Here is a 17,527-nt window from a genome sequence, read left to right as displayed (position 1 = left end):
TATAGTGCAGCAAACATCAGTGTGCACTGTGCCCCCTATATACAGTCACATTACCAGCACAGCCACTTGTGAGTCTCTGGACACAGCCACTTAATCAGCAGAGTATAGTGCAGCATATATCAGAATGCAGTGTGTCCCCTATACACAGTCACATTACCAGCACAGCCACTTGTGAGTCTCTGGACACAGCCACTTATTCAGGAGAGTATAGTGCAGCATACATCAGCGTGCAGTGTGCCCCCTATACACAGTCACATTACCAGCACAGCCACTTGTGAGTCTCTGGACACAGCACATAATCACCAGAGTATAGTGCAGCATACATCAGCGTGCAGTGTGCCCCCTATACACAGTCACTTTACCAGCACAGCCACTTGTGAGTCTTTGGACACAGCCACTTAATCAGCAGAGTATAGTGCAGCATACATCAGCGTGCAGTGTGCCCCCTATACACAGTCACTTTACCAGCACAGCCAGTTGTGAGCCTCTGGATACAGCCACTTAATCATCAGAGTATAGCACAGCATACATCAGTGTGCAGTGTGTCCCCTATACACAGTCACATTACCAGCACAGCCACTTGTGAGTCTCTGGTCACAGCTACATAATCAGCAGAGTATAGTGCAGCATACATCAGCGTGCAGTGTGCCCCCTATACACAGTCACATTACCAGCACAGCCACTTAATCAGCAGAGTATAGTGCAGCATACATCAGCGTGCAGTGTGCCCCCTATACACAGTCACTTTACCAGCACAGCCACTTGTGAGTCTCTGGACACAGCCACTTAATCAGCAGAGTATAGTGCAGCATACATCAGCGTGCAGTGTGCCCCCTATACACAGTCACATTACCAGCACAGCCACTTGTGAGTCTCTGGATACAGCCACTTAATCATCAGAGTATAGCACAGCATACATCAGCATGCATTGTGCCCCCTATACACAGTCACATTACCAGCACAGCCACTTAATCATCAGAGTATAGCACAGCATACATCAGCATGCAGTGTGACCCCTATACACAGTCACATTACCAGCACAGCCAATTGTAAATCTCTGTATACAGCCACTTTAATCAGCAGAGTATAGTGCAGCATACATCAGTATGCAGTGTCCCCCTATACACAGTCACTTTACCAGCACAGCCACTTGTGAGTCTTTGGACAGAGCCACTTAATCACCAGAGTATAGTGCAGCATACATCAGCGTGCAGTGTGCCCCCTATACAGTCACATTACCAGCACAGCCACTTGTGAGTCTGGACACAGCCACTTAATCAGCAGAGTATAGTGCAGCATATATCAGAGTGCAGTGTGCCCCCTATACACAGTCACATTACCAGCACAGCCACTTGTGAGTCTCTGGACACAGCCACTTAATCAGCAGAGTATAGTGCAGCATACATCAGTGTGCAGTGTGCCCCGTATACAGTCACTTTACCAGCACAGCCACTTGTGAGTCTCTGGATACAGCCACTTAATTACCAGAGTATAGTGCAGCATACAACAGTGTGCAGTGTGCCCCGTATACAGTCACTTTACAAGCACAACCACTTGTGAGTCTCTGGACACAGCCAGTTAATCAGCAGAGTATAGTGCAGCATACATCAGCATGCAGTGTGCCCCCTATACACAGTCACATTACCAGCACAGCCACTTGTGAGTCTCTGGACACAGCCACTTAATCAGCAGAGTATAGTGCAGCATACATCAGTGTGCAGTGTGCCCCGTATACAGTCACTTTACCAGCACAGCCACTTGTGAGTCTCTGGATACAGCCACTTAATTACCAGAGTATAGTGCAGCATACATCAGTGTGCAGTGTGCCCCGTATACAGTCACTTTACCAGCACAGCCACTTGTGAGTCTCTGGATACAGCCACTTAATCACCAGAGTATAGTGCAGCATACATCAGCGTGCAGTGTGCCCCGTATACAGTCACATTACCAGCACAGCCACTTAATCAGCAGAGTATAGTGCAGCATACATCAGCGTGCAGTGTTCCCCCTATACAGAGTCACTTTACCAGCACAACCACTTGTGAGTCTCTGGACACAGCCACTTAATCACCAGAGTATAGCACAGCATACATCAGCGTGCAGTGTGCCCCCTATACACAGTCACGTTACCAGCACAGCCACTTGTGAGTCTCTGGACACAGCACATAATCACCAGAGTATATTGCAGCATACATCAGCGTGCAGTGTGTCCCCTATACACAGTCACTTTACCAGCACAGCCACTTGTGAGTCTGGACACAGCACATAATCACCAGAGTATAGTGCAGCATACATCAGCGTGCAGTGTGCACCTACACACAGTCACTTTACCAGCACTGGGCCTGATTCAGATGCGTTCGCAAAATGCGAGCGCTTGCTCTGAATCAGGTCGGGCGCTGTTTTTTTTTAGTTGCGGCCTCCTGTCGCTCGCATAGCTGTGGGTGACCACCCACAGCTATTGCGAGCGGCCAGGATGATGGTCGCGATGGTCAAGTCCATCGCGACCATAGGGCTTGCGACGAGACCCTTATGGTAGAGTCTCGTGGCCGCAAGCCCCAGAGAGCTTCTGGCTCTAATAAAGCCAGAAGCTCTCTCACTAACATCACTAGTGATGTCAGTGGGGCCGCCCACAAATGGCAGGCGGTCGCTTGGGAACGCCTCCATTTGTGAAGCCTCCCCCAAGGCCACGCCTACAAAACGGGGCGAGCTGTCGATCAACATCAACAGCTGCCCCTTTTGTAGTAATCCACAAAAAGCACTCGCTCCGGGGCTCACGCAAGCGCATGCGCACTGGGCCACCATCAGTTAGTATGTAAAGGGCAACCACTTTAATATTATCTGTGCAGTGTGTCACAGTCAGTGGGCAGGGTTTTTTGTTAAAAAGGTTTTTTTGAAAAAAAAAAACCCTTCAGGCCATGTTACTGTGAGATTAACAGTAATGATCAGAAGGTGAAGGGTCAAAACCTTAATATTAATTGAACAGTGTGTCACAAACGGTGGGCAGTTTTCTTTTTGTTATGGAACACAAACCTGTCAGCCACTCATGATTATACATACACAAACTAACCCTGATAGCACACACACACACACACACACACACACACACACACACTAACCCTGTTAGTACTCATACACACACACTGTGACTAACCTGCCAGCACTCATATACTCGCAATGGTTACTAACCTGCCAGCACTCATACACACACACACACACACACACACACACTGTCACTAACCTGCCAGCATTCATACACACACACACACTGTCACTAACCTGCCAGCACTCATACACACACACACACATACTGTCACTAACCTGCCAGCACTCATACACACACACACACACACACTGTCACTAACCTGCCAGCACTCATACACACACACACACACACACTGTCACTAACCTGCCAGCACTCATACATACACACACTGTCACTAACTTGCCAGCACTCATACACACACACTGTCACTAACCTGTCAGCACTCATACACACACACTGTCACTAACCTGCCAGCACTCATACATACACACACTGTCACTAACCTGCCAGCACTCATACACACACACTGTCACTAACCTGTCAGTACTCATACACACACACTGTCACTAACCAGTCAGTACTCATACACACACACTGTCACTAACCTGCCAGCACTCATACACACACACACACACACACTGTCACTAACCTGCCAGCATTCATACACACACACACACACACACTGTCACTAACCTGCCAGCACTCATACACACACACACACACACTGTCACTAACCTGCCAGCACTCATACACACACACACACACACACTGTCACTAACCTGCCAGCATTCATACACACACACTGTCACTAACCTGTCAGCACTCATACACACACACTGTCACTAACCTGTCAGTACTCATACACACACACTGTCACTAACCAGTCAGTACTCATACACACACACTGTCACTAACCTGTCAGTACTCATACACACACACTGTCACTAACCTGTCAGCACTAATACACACACACTGTCACTAACCTGTCAGCACTCACACACACACACTGTCACTAACCTGTCAGCACTCATACACACACACTGTCACTAACCTGTCAGCACTCACACACACACACTGTCACTAACCTGTCAGCACTCATACACACACACTGTCCCTAACCTGTCAGCACTCAAACACACACACACACTGTCACTAACCTGTCAGCACTCATACACACACTGTCACTAACCTGTCAGTACTCATACACACACACTGTCACTAACCTGTCAGCACTAATACACACACACTGTCACTAACCTGTCAGCACTAATACACACACAGTCACTAACCTGTCAGTACTCATACACACACACTGTCACTAACCTGTCAGCACTCATACACACACACACTGTCACTAACCTGTCAGCACTCACACACACACTGTCACTAACCTGTCAGCACTCATACACACACACTGTCACTAACCTGTCAGCACTCACACACACACACTGTCACTAACCTGTCAGCACTCACACACACACTGTCACTAACCTGTCAGCACTCATACACACACAGTCACTAATCTGTCAGCACTCATACACACACACTGTCACTAGCCTGTCAGCACTCACACACACACTGTCACTAACCTGTCAGCACTCACACACACACTGTCACTAACCTGTCAGCACTCACACACACACAGTCACTAACCTGTCAGCACTCATACACACACACACTGTCACTAACCTGTCAGCACTCATACACACACACTGTCACTAACCTGGCAGCACTAATACATACACTGTCACTAACCTGTCAGCACTAATACACACACACTGTCACTAACCTGTCAGCACTAATACACACACACACTGTCACTAACCAGTCAGCACTCATACACACACACTGTCACTAACCTGTCAGCACTCACAACCACACACTGTCACTAACCTGTCAGCATTCATACACACACACTGTCACTAACCTGTCAGCACTCATACACACACTGTCACTAACCTGTCAGCACTCAGACACACACTGTCACTAACCTGTCAGTACTCATACACACACACACACTGTCACTAACCTGTCAGCACTCATACACACACTGTCACTAACCAGTCAGCACTAATACACACACACTGTCACTAATCTGTCAGCACTCATACACACACTGTCACTAACCAATCAGCACTCATACACACACACTGTCACTAACCTGTCAGCACTCATACACACACACTGTCACTAACCTGTCAGCACTCATACACACACTGTCACTATCCTGTCAGCACTCACAACCACACACTGTCACTAACCTGTCAGCACTAATACACACACACACTGTCACTAACCTGTCAGCACTAATACACACACAGTCACTAACCTGTCAGCACTCACACACACACTGTCACTAACCTGTCAGCACTCACACACACACTGTCACTAACCTGTCAGCACTCATACACACACACTGTCACTAACCTGTCAGCACTAATACACACACAGTCACTAACCTGTCAGCACTCACACACACACTGTCACTAACCTGTCAGCACTCACACACACACAGTCACTAACCTGTCAGCACTCATACACACACACACACTGTCACTAACCTGTCAGCACTCATACACACACACTGTCACTAACCTGTCAGCACTAATACAGACACTGTCACTAACCTGTCAGCACTAATACAGACACTGTCAATAACCTGTCAGCACTAACACACACACTCTGTCACTAACCAGTCAGCACTCATACACACACACTGTCACTAACCAGTCAGCACTCATACACACACACTGTCACTAACCAGTCAGCACTCATACACACACACTGTCACTAACCTGTCAGCACTCACAACCACACACTGTCACTAACCTGTCAGCACTCATACACACACACTGTCCCTAACCTGTCAGCACTCATACACACACACTGTTACTAACCCATCAGCACTCATACACACACACTGTCACTAATAAGTCATACACACACACTGTCACTAACCTGTCAGCACTCACAACCACACTGTCACTAACCTGCCAGCACTCATACACACACACTGTCACTAACCTGTCAGCACTCACAACCACACTGTCACTAACCTGCCAGCACTCATTCACACACTGTCACTAACCTGCCAGCACTCATACACACACACTGTCACTAACCTGTCAGCACTCATACACACACACTCTGTCACTAACCTGTCAGCACTCATACACACACACTGTCACTAACCTGTCAGCACTCATACACACACACTGTCACTAACCTGTCAGCACTCATACACACACACTGTCACTAACCTGTCAGCACTCATACACACACACTGTCACTAACCTGTCAGCACTCATACACACACTGTCACTATCCTGTCAGCACTCACAACCACACACTGTCACTAACCTGTCAGCACTAATACACACACACACTGTCACTAACCTGTCAGCACTAATACACACACACACTGTCACTAACCTGTCAGCACTAATACACACACACACTGTCACTAACCTGTCAGCACTCATACACACACACTGTCACTAACCTGTCAGCACTCATACACACACACTGTCACTAACCTGTCAGCACTAATACACACACAGTCACTAATCTGTCAGCACTTATACACACACACTGTCACTAACCTGTCAGCACTCACACACACACTGTCACTAACCTGTCAGCACTCACACACACACTGTCACTAACCTGTCAGCACTCACACACACACTGTCACTAACCTGTCAGCACTCATACACACACACACACTGTCACTAACCTGTCAGCACTCATACACACACACTGTCACTAACCTGTCAGCACTCACACACACACTGTCACTAACCAGTCAGCACTAATACAGACACTGTCACTAACCTGTCAGCACTCACACACACACACACACACACACACTGTCACTAACCTGCTAGCACTCATACACACACACTGTCACTAACCTGTCAGCACTCACAACCACACACTGTCACTAACCAGTCAGCACTAATACACACACAGTCACTAACCTGTCAGCACTCACACACACACACACACACACACACACACACACACACACACACACACACACACACACACACACACACTGTCACTAACCTGCTAGCACTCATACACACACACTGTCACTAACCTGTCAGCACTCACAACCACACACTGTCTCTAACCTGTCAGCACTCATACACACACACACTGTCACTAACCTGTCAGCACTCATACACACACACACTGTCACTATCCTGTCAGCACTCACAACCACACACTGTCACTAACCTGTCAGCACTCATACACACACACTGTCACTAACCTGTCAGCACTCATACACACACACACTGTCACTATCCTGTCAGCACTCACAACCACACACACTGTCACTAACCTGTCAGCACTCATACACACACACTGTCACTAACCTGTCAGCACTCATACACACACACTGTCACTAACCTGTCAGCACTCATACACACACACTGTCACTAACCTGCCAGCACTAATACACACACACTGTCACTAATCTGTCAGCACTAATACACACACACTGTCACTAACCTGTCAGCACTCATACACACACACTGTCACTAACCTGTCAGCACTCATATTGACACAGTCACTAACCTATCAGCACTCATATAGACACATACACTAACCTGCCAGCTCTCATACACACACACTGTCACTAACCTGTCAGCACTCATACACACACTGTCACTAACCTGTCAGCACTAATACACACACACACTGTCACTAACCTGTCAGCACTCATACACACACACTGTCACTATCCTGTCAGCACTCACAACCACAGACTGTCACTAACCTGCCAGCACTCATACACACACACTGTCACTAACCTGTCAACACTAATACACACACACTGTCACTAACCTGTCAGCACTCATACACACACACTGTCACTATCCTGTCAGCACTCATACACACACACTGTCACTAACCTGCCAGCACTCATACACACACACTGTCACTAACCTGTCAGCACTAATACACACACTGTCACTAACCTGCCAGCACTCATACACACACACTGTCACTAACCTGTCAGCACTAATACACACACACTGTCACTAACCAGTCAGCACTCATACACACACACACTGTCACTAACCAGTCAGCACTCATACACACACACTGTCACTAACCTGTCAGCACTCATACACACACACTGTCACTAACCTGTCAGCACTCATACACACACTGTCACTAACCTGTCAGCACTCATACACACACTGTCACTAACCTGTCAGTACTCATACACACACAAACTGTCACTAACCTGTCAGTACTCATACACACACACTGTCACTAACCTGTCAGTACTCATACACACACACTGTCACTAATCTGTCAGCACTCATACACACACACTGTCACTAACCTGTCAGCACTCATACACACACACACTGTCACTAACCAGTCAGCACTCATACACACACACACTGTCACTAACCTGTCAGCACTAATACACACACACTGTCACTAACCAGTCAGTCAGCACTCATACACACACACTGTCACTAACCTGTCAGCACTCATACACACACACTGTCACTAACCTGTCAGCACTAATACACACACACTGTCACTAACCTGTCAGCACTAATACACACACACACTGTCACTAACCTGTCAGCACTAATACACACACACTGTCACTAACCTGTCAGCACTCATACACACACACTGTCAATAACCTGTCAGCACTCATACACACACACTGTCACTAACCAGTCAGCACTCATACACACACACTGTCACTAACCTGTCAGCACTCAGACACACACTGTCACTAACCTGTCAGCACTCATACACACACACTGTCACTAACCTGTCAGCACTAATACACACACACTGTCACTAACCCGTCAGCACTAATACACACACACAGTCACTAACCCGTCAGCACTCACAACCACACACTGTCACTAACCTGTCAGCACTCACAACCACACACTGTCACTAACCTGTCAGCACTCATACACACACAGTCACTAACCTGTCAGCACTCATACACACACTGTCACTAACCTGTCAGCACTCAGACACACACTGTCACTAACCTGTCAGTACTCATACACACACACAAACTGTCACTAACCTGTCAGCACTCATACACACACTGTCACTAACCAGTCAGCACTAATACACACACACTGTCACTAATCTGTCAGCACTCATACACACACTGTCACTAACCAGTCAGCACTCATACACACACACTGTCACTAACGTGTCAGCACTCATACACACACACTGTCACTAACCTGTCAGCACTCATACACACACTGTCACTATCCTGTCAGCACTCACAGCCACACACTGTCACTAACCTGTCAGCACTAATAAACACACACACTGTCACTAACCTGTCAGCACTAATACACACACAGTCACTAACCTGTCAGCACTCACACACACACTGTCACTAACCTGTCAGCACTCACACACACACTGTCACTAACCTGTCAGCACTCATACACACACACTGTCACTAACCTGTCAGTACTAATACACACACAGTCACTAACCTGTCAGCACTCACACACACACTGTCACTAACCTGTCAGCACTCACACACACACACACACACACAGTCACTAACCTGTCAGCACTCATACACACACACACACTGTCACTAACCTGTCAGCACTCATACACACACACTGTCACTAACCTGTCAGCACTAATACAGACACTGTCACTAACCTGTCAGCACTAATACAGACACTGTCACTAACCTGTCAGCACTAACACACACACTCTGTCACTAACCAGTCAGCACTCATACACACACACTGTCACTAACCAGTCAGCACTCATACACACACACTGTCACTAACCAGTCAGCACTCATACACACACTGTCACTAACCTGTCAGTACTCATACACACACACACTGTCACTAACCTGTCAGTACTCATACACACACACTGTCACTAACCTGTCAGTACTCATACACACACACTGTCACTAATCTGTCAGCACTAATACACACACACTGTCACTAACCTGTCAGCACTCATACACACACACACTGTCACTAACCAGTCAGCACTCATACACACACACACTGTCACTAACCTGTCAGCACTAATACACACACACTGTCACTAACCAGTCAGTCAGCACTCATACACACACACTGTCACTAACCTGTCAGCACTCATACACACACACTGTCACTAACCTGTCAGCACTCATACACACACACTGTCACTAACCTGTCAGCACTAATACACACACACTGTCACTAACCTGTCAGCACTAATACACACACACACTGTCACTAACCTGTCAGCACTAATACACACACACTGTCACTAACCTGTCAGCACTCATACACACACACTGTCACTAACCTGTCAGCACTCATACACACACACTGTCACTAACCAGTCAGCACTAATACAGACACTGTCACTAACCTGTCAGCACTCACACACACACACACACACACACACTGTCACTAACCTGCTAGCACTCATACACACACACTGTCACTAACCTGTCAGCACTCACAACCACACACTGTCACTAACCAGTCAGCACTAATACACACACAGTCACTAACCTGTCAGCACTCACACACACACACACACACACACACACACACACACACACACACACACACACACACTGTCACTAACCTGCTAGCACTCATACACACACACTGTCACTAACCTGTCAGCACTCACAACCACACACTGTCTCTAACCTGTCAGCACTCATACACACACACACTGTCACTAACCTGTCAGCACTCATACACACACACACTGTCACTATCCTGTCAGCACTCACAACCACACACTGTCACTAACCTGTCAGCACTCATACACACACACTGTCACTAACCTGTCAGCACTCATACACACACACACTGTCACTATCCTGTCAGCACTCACAACCACACACACTGTCACTAACCTGTCAGCACTCATACACACACACTGTCACTAACCTGTCAGCACTCATACACACACACTGTCACTAACCTGTCAGCACTCATACACACACACTGTCACTAACCTGTCAGCACTAATACACACACACTGTCACTAATCTGTCAGCACTCATACACACACACTGTCACTAACCTGTCAGCACTCATACACACACACTGTCACTAACCTGTCAGCACTCATACACACACACACTGTCACTAACCTGTCAGCACTCACACACACACACTGTCACTAACCTGTCAGCACTCATACACACACACTGTCACTAATCTGTCAGCACTAATACACACACACTGTCACTAACCTGTCAGCACTCATACACACACACTGTCACTAACCTGTCAGCACTCATATTGACACAGTCACTAACCTATCAGCACTCATATAGACACAGTCACTAACCTGCCAGCTCTCATACACACACACTGTCACTAACCTGTCAGCACTCATACACACACTGTCACTAACCTGTCAGCACTAATACACAATCACACTGTCACTAACCTGTCAGCACTCATACACACACACTGTCACTATCCTGTCAGCACTCACAACCACAGACTGTCACTAACCTGCCAGCACTCATACACACACACTGTCACTAACCTGTCAGCACTCATACACACACACTGTCACTAACCTGTCAGCACTCATACACACACACTGTCACTATCCTGTCAGCACTCATACACACACACTGTCACTAACCTGCCAGCACTCATACACACACACTGTCACTAACCTGTCAGCACTAATACACACACTGTCACTAACCTGCCAGCACTCATACACACACACTGTCACTAACCTGTCAGCACTAATACACACACACTGTCACTAACCAGTCAGCACTAATACACACACACACTGTCACTAACCAGTCAGCACTCATACACACACACTGTCACTAACCTGTCAGCACTCATACACACACACTGTCACTAACCTGTCAGCACTCATACACACACTGTCACTAACCTGTCAGCACTCATACACACACTGTCACTAACCTGTTAGTACTCATACACACACACACTGTCACTAACCTGTCAGTACTCATACACACACACTGTCACTAACCTGTCAGTACTCATACACACACACTGTCACTAATCTGTCAGCACTAATACACACACACTGTCACTAACCTGTCAGCACTCATACACACACACACTGTCACTAACCAGTCAGCACTCATACACACACACACTGTCACTAACCTGTCAGCACTAATACACACACACTGTCACTAACCTGTCAGCACTCATACACACACACTGTCACTAACCTGTCAGCACTAATACACACACACTGTCACTAACCTGTCAGCACTAATACACACACACACACTGTCACTAACCTGTCAGCACTCATACACACACACTGTCACTAACCTGTCAGCACTCATACACACACACTGTCACTAACCTGTCAGCACTCATACACTCACACTGTCACTAACCCGTCAGCACTCACAACCACACACTGTCACTAACCTGTCAGCACTCAGACACACACTGTCACTAACCTGTCAGCACTCATACACACACACTGTCACTAACCCGTCAGCACTAATACACACACACTGTCACTAACCCGTCAGCACTCACAACCACACACTGTCACTAACCTGTCAGCACTCACAACCACACACTGTCACTAACCTGTCAGCACTCATACACACACAGTCACTAACCTTTCAGCACTCATACACACACACTGTCACTAACCTGTCAGTACTCACACACACACACTGTCACTATCCTGTCAGCACTCATACACACACTGTCACTAACCTGTCAGCACTCATACACACACACTGTCACTATCCTGTCAGCACTCATACACACACTGTCACTAACCTGTCAGCACTCATACACACACACTGTCACTAACCTGTCAGCACTCATACACACACACTGTCACTAACCTGTCAGCACTCACACACACACACACTGTCACTAACCTGTCAGCACTCATACACACACTGTCACTAACCTGTCAGCACTCACACACACACACACTGTCACTAACCTGTCAGCACTCATACACACACTGTCACTAACCTGTCAGTACTAATAAACCTAGTAACGGCTGATGTTTTGCCCAGTGTATGTGATCATTAACCATAATATATAACACTTCAAACTTATCTAATAATAAAGACACGGAGACAGTAATGGATTTAAAAAACAGGTCAGCTATTTATTTAAGAAAGTTAATTTAATTATTTAAATACTTTAAATATTTTAAATATTGTATGGTGGCTGGAAGAACGGCACTTACACAGAGCAGCCCAACAATGCTAACTCAACAAAAACACAGCATTGCAGGCGTATATCCGCCCTATGGATGTCAAACCCTGCACTTTGGTATTAATCATAGACCTTCTAACACACACAAAACCATCCATAGATGTCTGTACTGCCCCCGTAGAGGTGGTACAGTACTTCTCAACTTAATAGAAGGTGAGCACACCCAATGCACATACACTACACCCGGGCTGATGATAAGCCGTACTTCTCACCAAATCAAGGATCTACCTAAGAGAACCACAGCCCGCCACAATACGCACTAGACCACCTGACTTATACCATCAAACAAACTCCCAACAAACAAAACTAAACCAGCCTCCGTTAGATGCACCCCATCAGGCCTATAGAGATGTTTATCACGAAACCTGATTAATGGATGTTGGATCACAAAACCTCCCTGTGACAGCAGAAACTTCCCTACAGCAGCATTGATTTTCTTACGAGCCTCGTCCAAAGCTTTTGGAGAACGAGCACCACGCCACTGTAGCCTAGGGATGATGCAGGACCAAATCACTTTACAGAAAGGCCAAGCACCCATAATGAGGAGGAGGTCGGACACTATGTCAAGCCTTAAATCAAGGGAAATCCTGGAACCAATGTCGTTCCCACCCAGATGTATAACCAGCACTTTGGGGACACCAAATTGCCGTACTGCGGCTATCAATCTTGTCTTAAGAGACCCCCAACGCAGACCCCTAAACCCTAACCAGCGAATCCTCGTGGACTCAGGCCGTAACAGCTGGATGCTGACATGGGGGGCCCTAGCGGCCCAAAACACAAATGAATGGCCAACGATCCAAACATCCCTAACATCAAATATCGGACCTATAAGGGGCAGGAAAGGAATGTAAATAGAATTAGTAAATGAAAACAGAGTAACAGGAGAGAGACAGACAGGACGTAAAACAAATATTTTAGCAGCCGTAAGAAACCGACTATAACTAGATTGGGAACTTAAGCACAATTAAGGTTTAGTTCGAAGAGACTAATCAAAATAACAAACTTTTACTTAAATTTACAGTAACTAATTTTATAACGATTTTAAATTTGGCTGCCTAATAACACATAGAACAAACAAGTTTAAGTTTAAGTTTAGAATCTAAATTAGCATTGGATAACAATAGAGAACGATAGGGGAAAACCAGGGAGGGAAGGGGAGGGGGGGGTTGGGTGGAAATAGGAAAAAACAAAGCAACTCGACGAGAGGTAAACCAAAAACCTGCTGAGGGACTGTATGTTTGGCCGAATTAGTCCGTCTAGCCAGGTAAAATAAAATCCCTCAAGACCCCCACTTGTTTAAAACAACAAGTGGCAAGTATTACCTGAGTAGGGTAGGATGGACAGGGGAGACATAACAAGACAAACATAACAAACATGAAGAAAAGTCGAACGAAGACATGAGACATAGGCAGACATAACATCAACAGAAAACGCAACAGCAATTTAATCAGCGGCCACCGGCCTAACATAACGCTTATAGCAAGCCGATTTTCAATGCCCTAGAGCCATGATCTGCGGAACCGACAAGCCAGCCGCGGCGGCCGATGTAGCTGCGCCAATTCTAAAGGAATGGGTACCGAAATCTCCGGGGGAGAGGCCAATGTGAAGCAAACAGCATCTAAAAATGAATTGAAACTGATACTTAGTAAGAGGCGAACCGTCAGCATGAAGCAACCATGCGCTGCCAACTACAGGCCGTAATGGCACGAAAAGCTTAGCCAAATGAACCGGGCAAACACGGTGATCCACGCAGGACTTAAGGGAGACCCAATGACCGCGACCCAGTTGATCAGTTTTAGATCGCCGTATTTTGCACAACAAAGCCCCCTCCCCAATACTGATATCGGAACGGGACATGGGCGAAAGCGCTAATCTAGAAGGGGCAACTAGTTCCGAAATACGGAAGGCACCATGAAATGCCATAGAAAAAGCCAAACAAAAAAGATTAGCCTCAAAAGGAGAAATCACCACATGAGAAACCGCAGCTAGCAACTTAATCAAAAGGAGAAATCACCACATGAGGAACCGCAGCTAGCAACTTAATCAAAAGGGGAATATCAATCGGTCTTCGCTTATCCACCGGCCGAGGCGAGGTGCGAGCCCAACCCTTAAGGGCCTTGATAACTGCAAAGCTCTTCGTAAAGTCTGTGCGCCCTTTTAGCCTGGAATAAAAGGAAATGCCAGCCAGCATGCGCGAAACTACCATGCGGGACCGACCAGAGACATACATGCTCCAAACAAAAGAAAGCATTGAGCACTGCGCGCTCTCACCTTGGCTTCCGCGATGACGTAGGTAACTTTCCCATTTGGACCAAGCCTTCTGATAGGCCCGCAATGTAGTTGGGGCAAGGGATTGCTCCACTAGACCCTCCATGCCGGCTCGATGACCTGCCAAACATATGGGGGGCAAGGATCACCAACTAAACAAGCCTCCGGAGCAAGCGACCTAAACCGATCCCACTGAAAACGGGAGAGCGCGTCAGCAATGTTATTGTCCAAGCCTGAAATGTGACGTGCCTTAAACAAAATGTTAAATTGCAAACAACGCAGCACTAGCTGCAAAAGCAAGCGCAAAGCAGGTAAGGAAGAAGCGCGCTGTCCATTAACAGCGTGAACAACGCCTAGGTTGTCGCATCTAAAAACAATGTTCCTATCGCGCAACTCAGGAGCCCACAGTTCCAGCACCACCATAATGGGAAACAATTCCAGAAGGATTAGATCTTTAGTTAAACCCCTGGAAAACCACTCCACAGGCCAGGGGGCAGCGCACCATGACCCACGGAGGTAACACCCAAAACCCGACGAGCCGGCCGCGTCTGTGAACAACTGCAACTGACCACTGGGAACAGGAGGAGGCAGCCACAGGAGAACACCATTAAAGTCAGCTAAAAACGAGAGCCAAATAGCTAGATCCCTTTTTATTTTGGCTGAGAGCCGAATAAAATGGTGCGCCCGGCGGACACCTGCAGTGGCTCGCTGTAGTTTCCTAAAAAACACCCTACCCATGGGGATCACCTGGCAAGAGAAATTGAGCAAACCCAGGAGAGACTGAGCTTGCCGCAATGTCACCTTACCCGCAGCCAGGCAACCCTGAATGGCATGTTTCAATTTGAGAAGTTTCTCAGCTGGAAGCCAGCAGCAGCCATCCAAGGTATCAATTTCAATGCCCAGATAGGATAGCCGGGAGACCGGGCCCAATGTTTTATCGCTGGCAATAGGAACCCCAAAAAAGGAAAAAAGTGCCTGAATGGACTCTAACAAAAAACGGCAACGGGGGGAATCAGCAGGGCCGACGCACAGGAAGTCATCCAGGTAATGGGCCACGCCCTGACCGCCAGTACCAGCCTTGACGCACCAATGCAGAAAGGTACTAAACCTTTCGAAATAGGCACAGGACACGGAACACCCCATAGGCAAGCACTTGTCTATGTAGTATCCATCGTCCAAACGAAAACCCATGTACCTGAACGAGTCCGGGTGCAAGGGCAACAAGCGAAAAGCCAATTCCACATCCACCTTACCCATCAATGCGCCGGGTCCGTGAGCCCTGACTAGCTCTAGCGCCTCATCAAAAGACTGATAAGAGACCGAGCACAGCTCCTGCGGAATGGCGTCATTAACTGATCGGCCAGATGGGAAAGATAGATGCTGAATGAGCCTAAAAGCATCGGGCGTCTTCTTAGGGACCACCCCAACAGGGGACAGCACCAAGTCAGCTAAAGGGGGCACAAGAAAAGGACCAATGATGCGACCAAGCCGCACCTCCATAAGGACTTTTTCCCTAATGATGTGCAGCAGCTCTATAGCAGATCGAAGGTTCCTTGGAGAACCCGCAGGCACCACCGAAGCTACCAGCAAACGAAAACCAAACTGAAAGCCTTCACTTAAAAACTGCGCCGCAACTGTGTCAGGGTACCAAGCGAGCCATTTTGCCATGGCGTCAAGGTTACAGGGGAGAAAGCTTTAACTAGCAGGCCCGGGGCCGGCAGGCCTTCTGGGAGCTGGAGAAGCGATAGATTTCGAGCAGCCAGAAGCTGGGTGGCCATCGCCGCATTTGCTACAGAGGTGGCAAAAACGACACCGCTGACCAAATGAACACTGTGTCGAGTTAAATGCGAAGCACTTACACTTACTATGGTTGGATGGGCCCGACCGGCTAGCGCCAAACTTTCTCTGTTGGCCAACTGCAGCCGGAGAAGATTTGGCACCCTGAGTGACA

General features: G+C 47.4%; 2 protein-coding genes across 2 annotated transcripts; both read right to left on the bottom strand.

Moving 5' to 3' along the window:
* Window positions 1–13,567: 13,567 nt before the first annotated feature.
* Window positions 13,568–15,165, bottom strand: LOC148505888 (uncharacterized). Its single transcript, XM_088447605.1, has 2 exons — window positions 14,967–15,165; window positions 13,568–14,133 (listed from the first exon to the last, which is right to left on the bottom strand). The coding sequence occupies exons 1-2, from the start codon at window positions 15,163–15,165 to the stop codon at window positions 13,568–13,570; spliced, it is 765 nt and encodes a 254-aa protein (XP_088303731.1).
* Window positions 15,166–15,301: 136 nt separating this feature from the next.
* LOC148505887 (uncharacterized) lies at window positions 15,302–17,244 on the bottom strand. Its single transcript, XM_088447604.1, has 4 exons — window positions 17,071–17,244; window positions 16,079–16,908; window positions 15,580–15,696; window positions 15,302–15,470 (listed from the first exon to the last, which is right to left on the bottom strand). The coding sequence occupies exons 1-4, from the start codon at window positions 17,242–17,244 to the stop codon at window positions 15,302–15,304; spliced, it is 1,290 nt and encodes a 429-aa protein (XP_088303730.1).
* Between the last annotated feature and the right edge of the window lie 283 nt (window positions 17,245–17,527).

The sequence above is a fragment of the Taudactylus pleione genome, unplaced genomic scaffold (genome assembly GCF_031769625.1).
Source record: "Taudactylus pleione unplaced genomic scaffold, aTauple2 ptg000435l, whole genome shotgun sequence".
NCBI lineage: Eukaryota > Metazoa > Chordata > Amphibia > Anura > Myobatrachidae > Taudactylus > Taudactylus pleione.
The sequence above is the reverse complement of the archived record's forward strand: the minus strand, read 5'-3'. Positions and strand labels throughout refer to the sequence as shown.

Coding starts and splice junctions, on each gene's coding strand:
- LOC148505888 (XM_088447605.1), bottom strand. CDS start 15,165: ATGTCCCGTTCCGATATCAGTATTGGGGAGGGGGCTTTGTTGTGCAAA. Junction 14,134..14,966: donor ATGGTTGCTTCATGCTGACG/GTTCGCCTCTTA, acceptor TGCCCCTTATAG/GTCCGATATTTGATGTTAGG.
- LOC148505887 (XM_088447604.1), bottom strand. CDS start 17,244: ATGGCAAAATGGCTCGCTTGGTACCCTGACACAGTTGCGGCGCAGTTT. Junction 16,909..17,070: donor GGGAAAAAGTCCTTATGGAG/GTGCGGCTTGGT, acceptor GCCATTCCGCAG/GAGCTGTGCTCGGTCTCTTA. Junction 15,697..16,078: donor TGTTACCTCCGTGGGTCATG/GTGCGCTGCCCC, acceptor TATGTTTGGCAG/GTCATCGAGCCGGCATGGAG.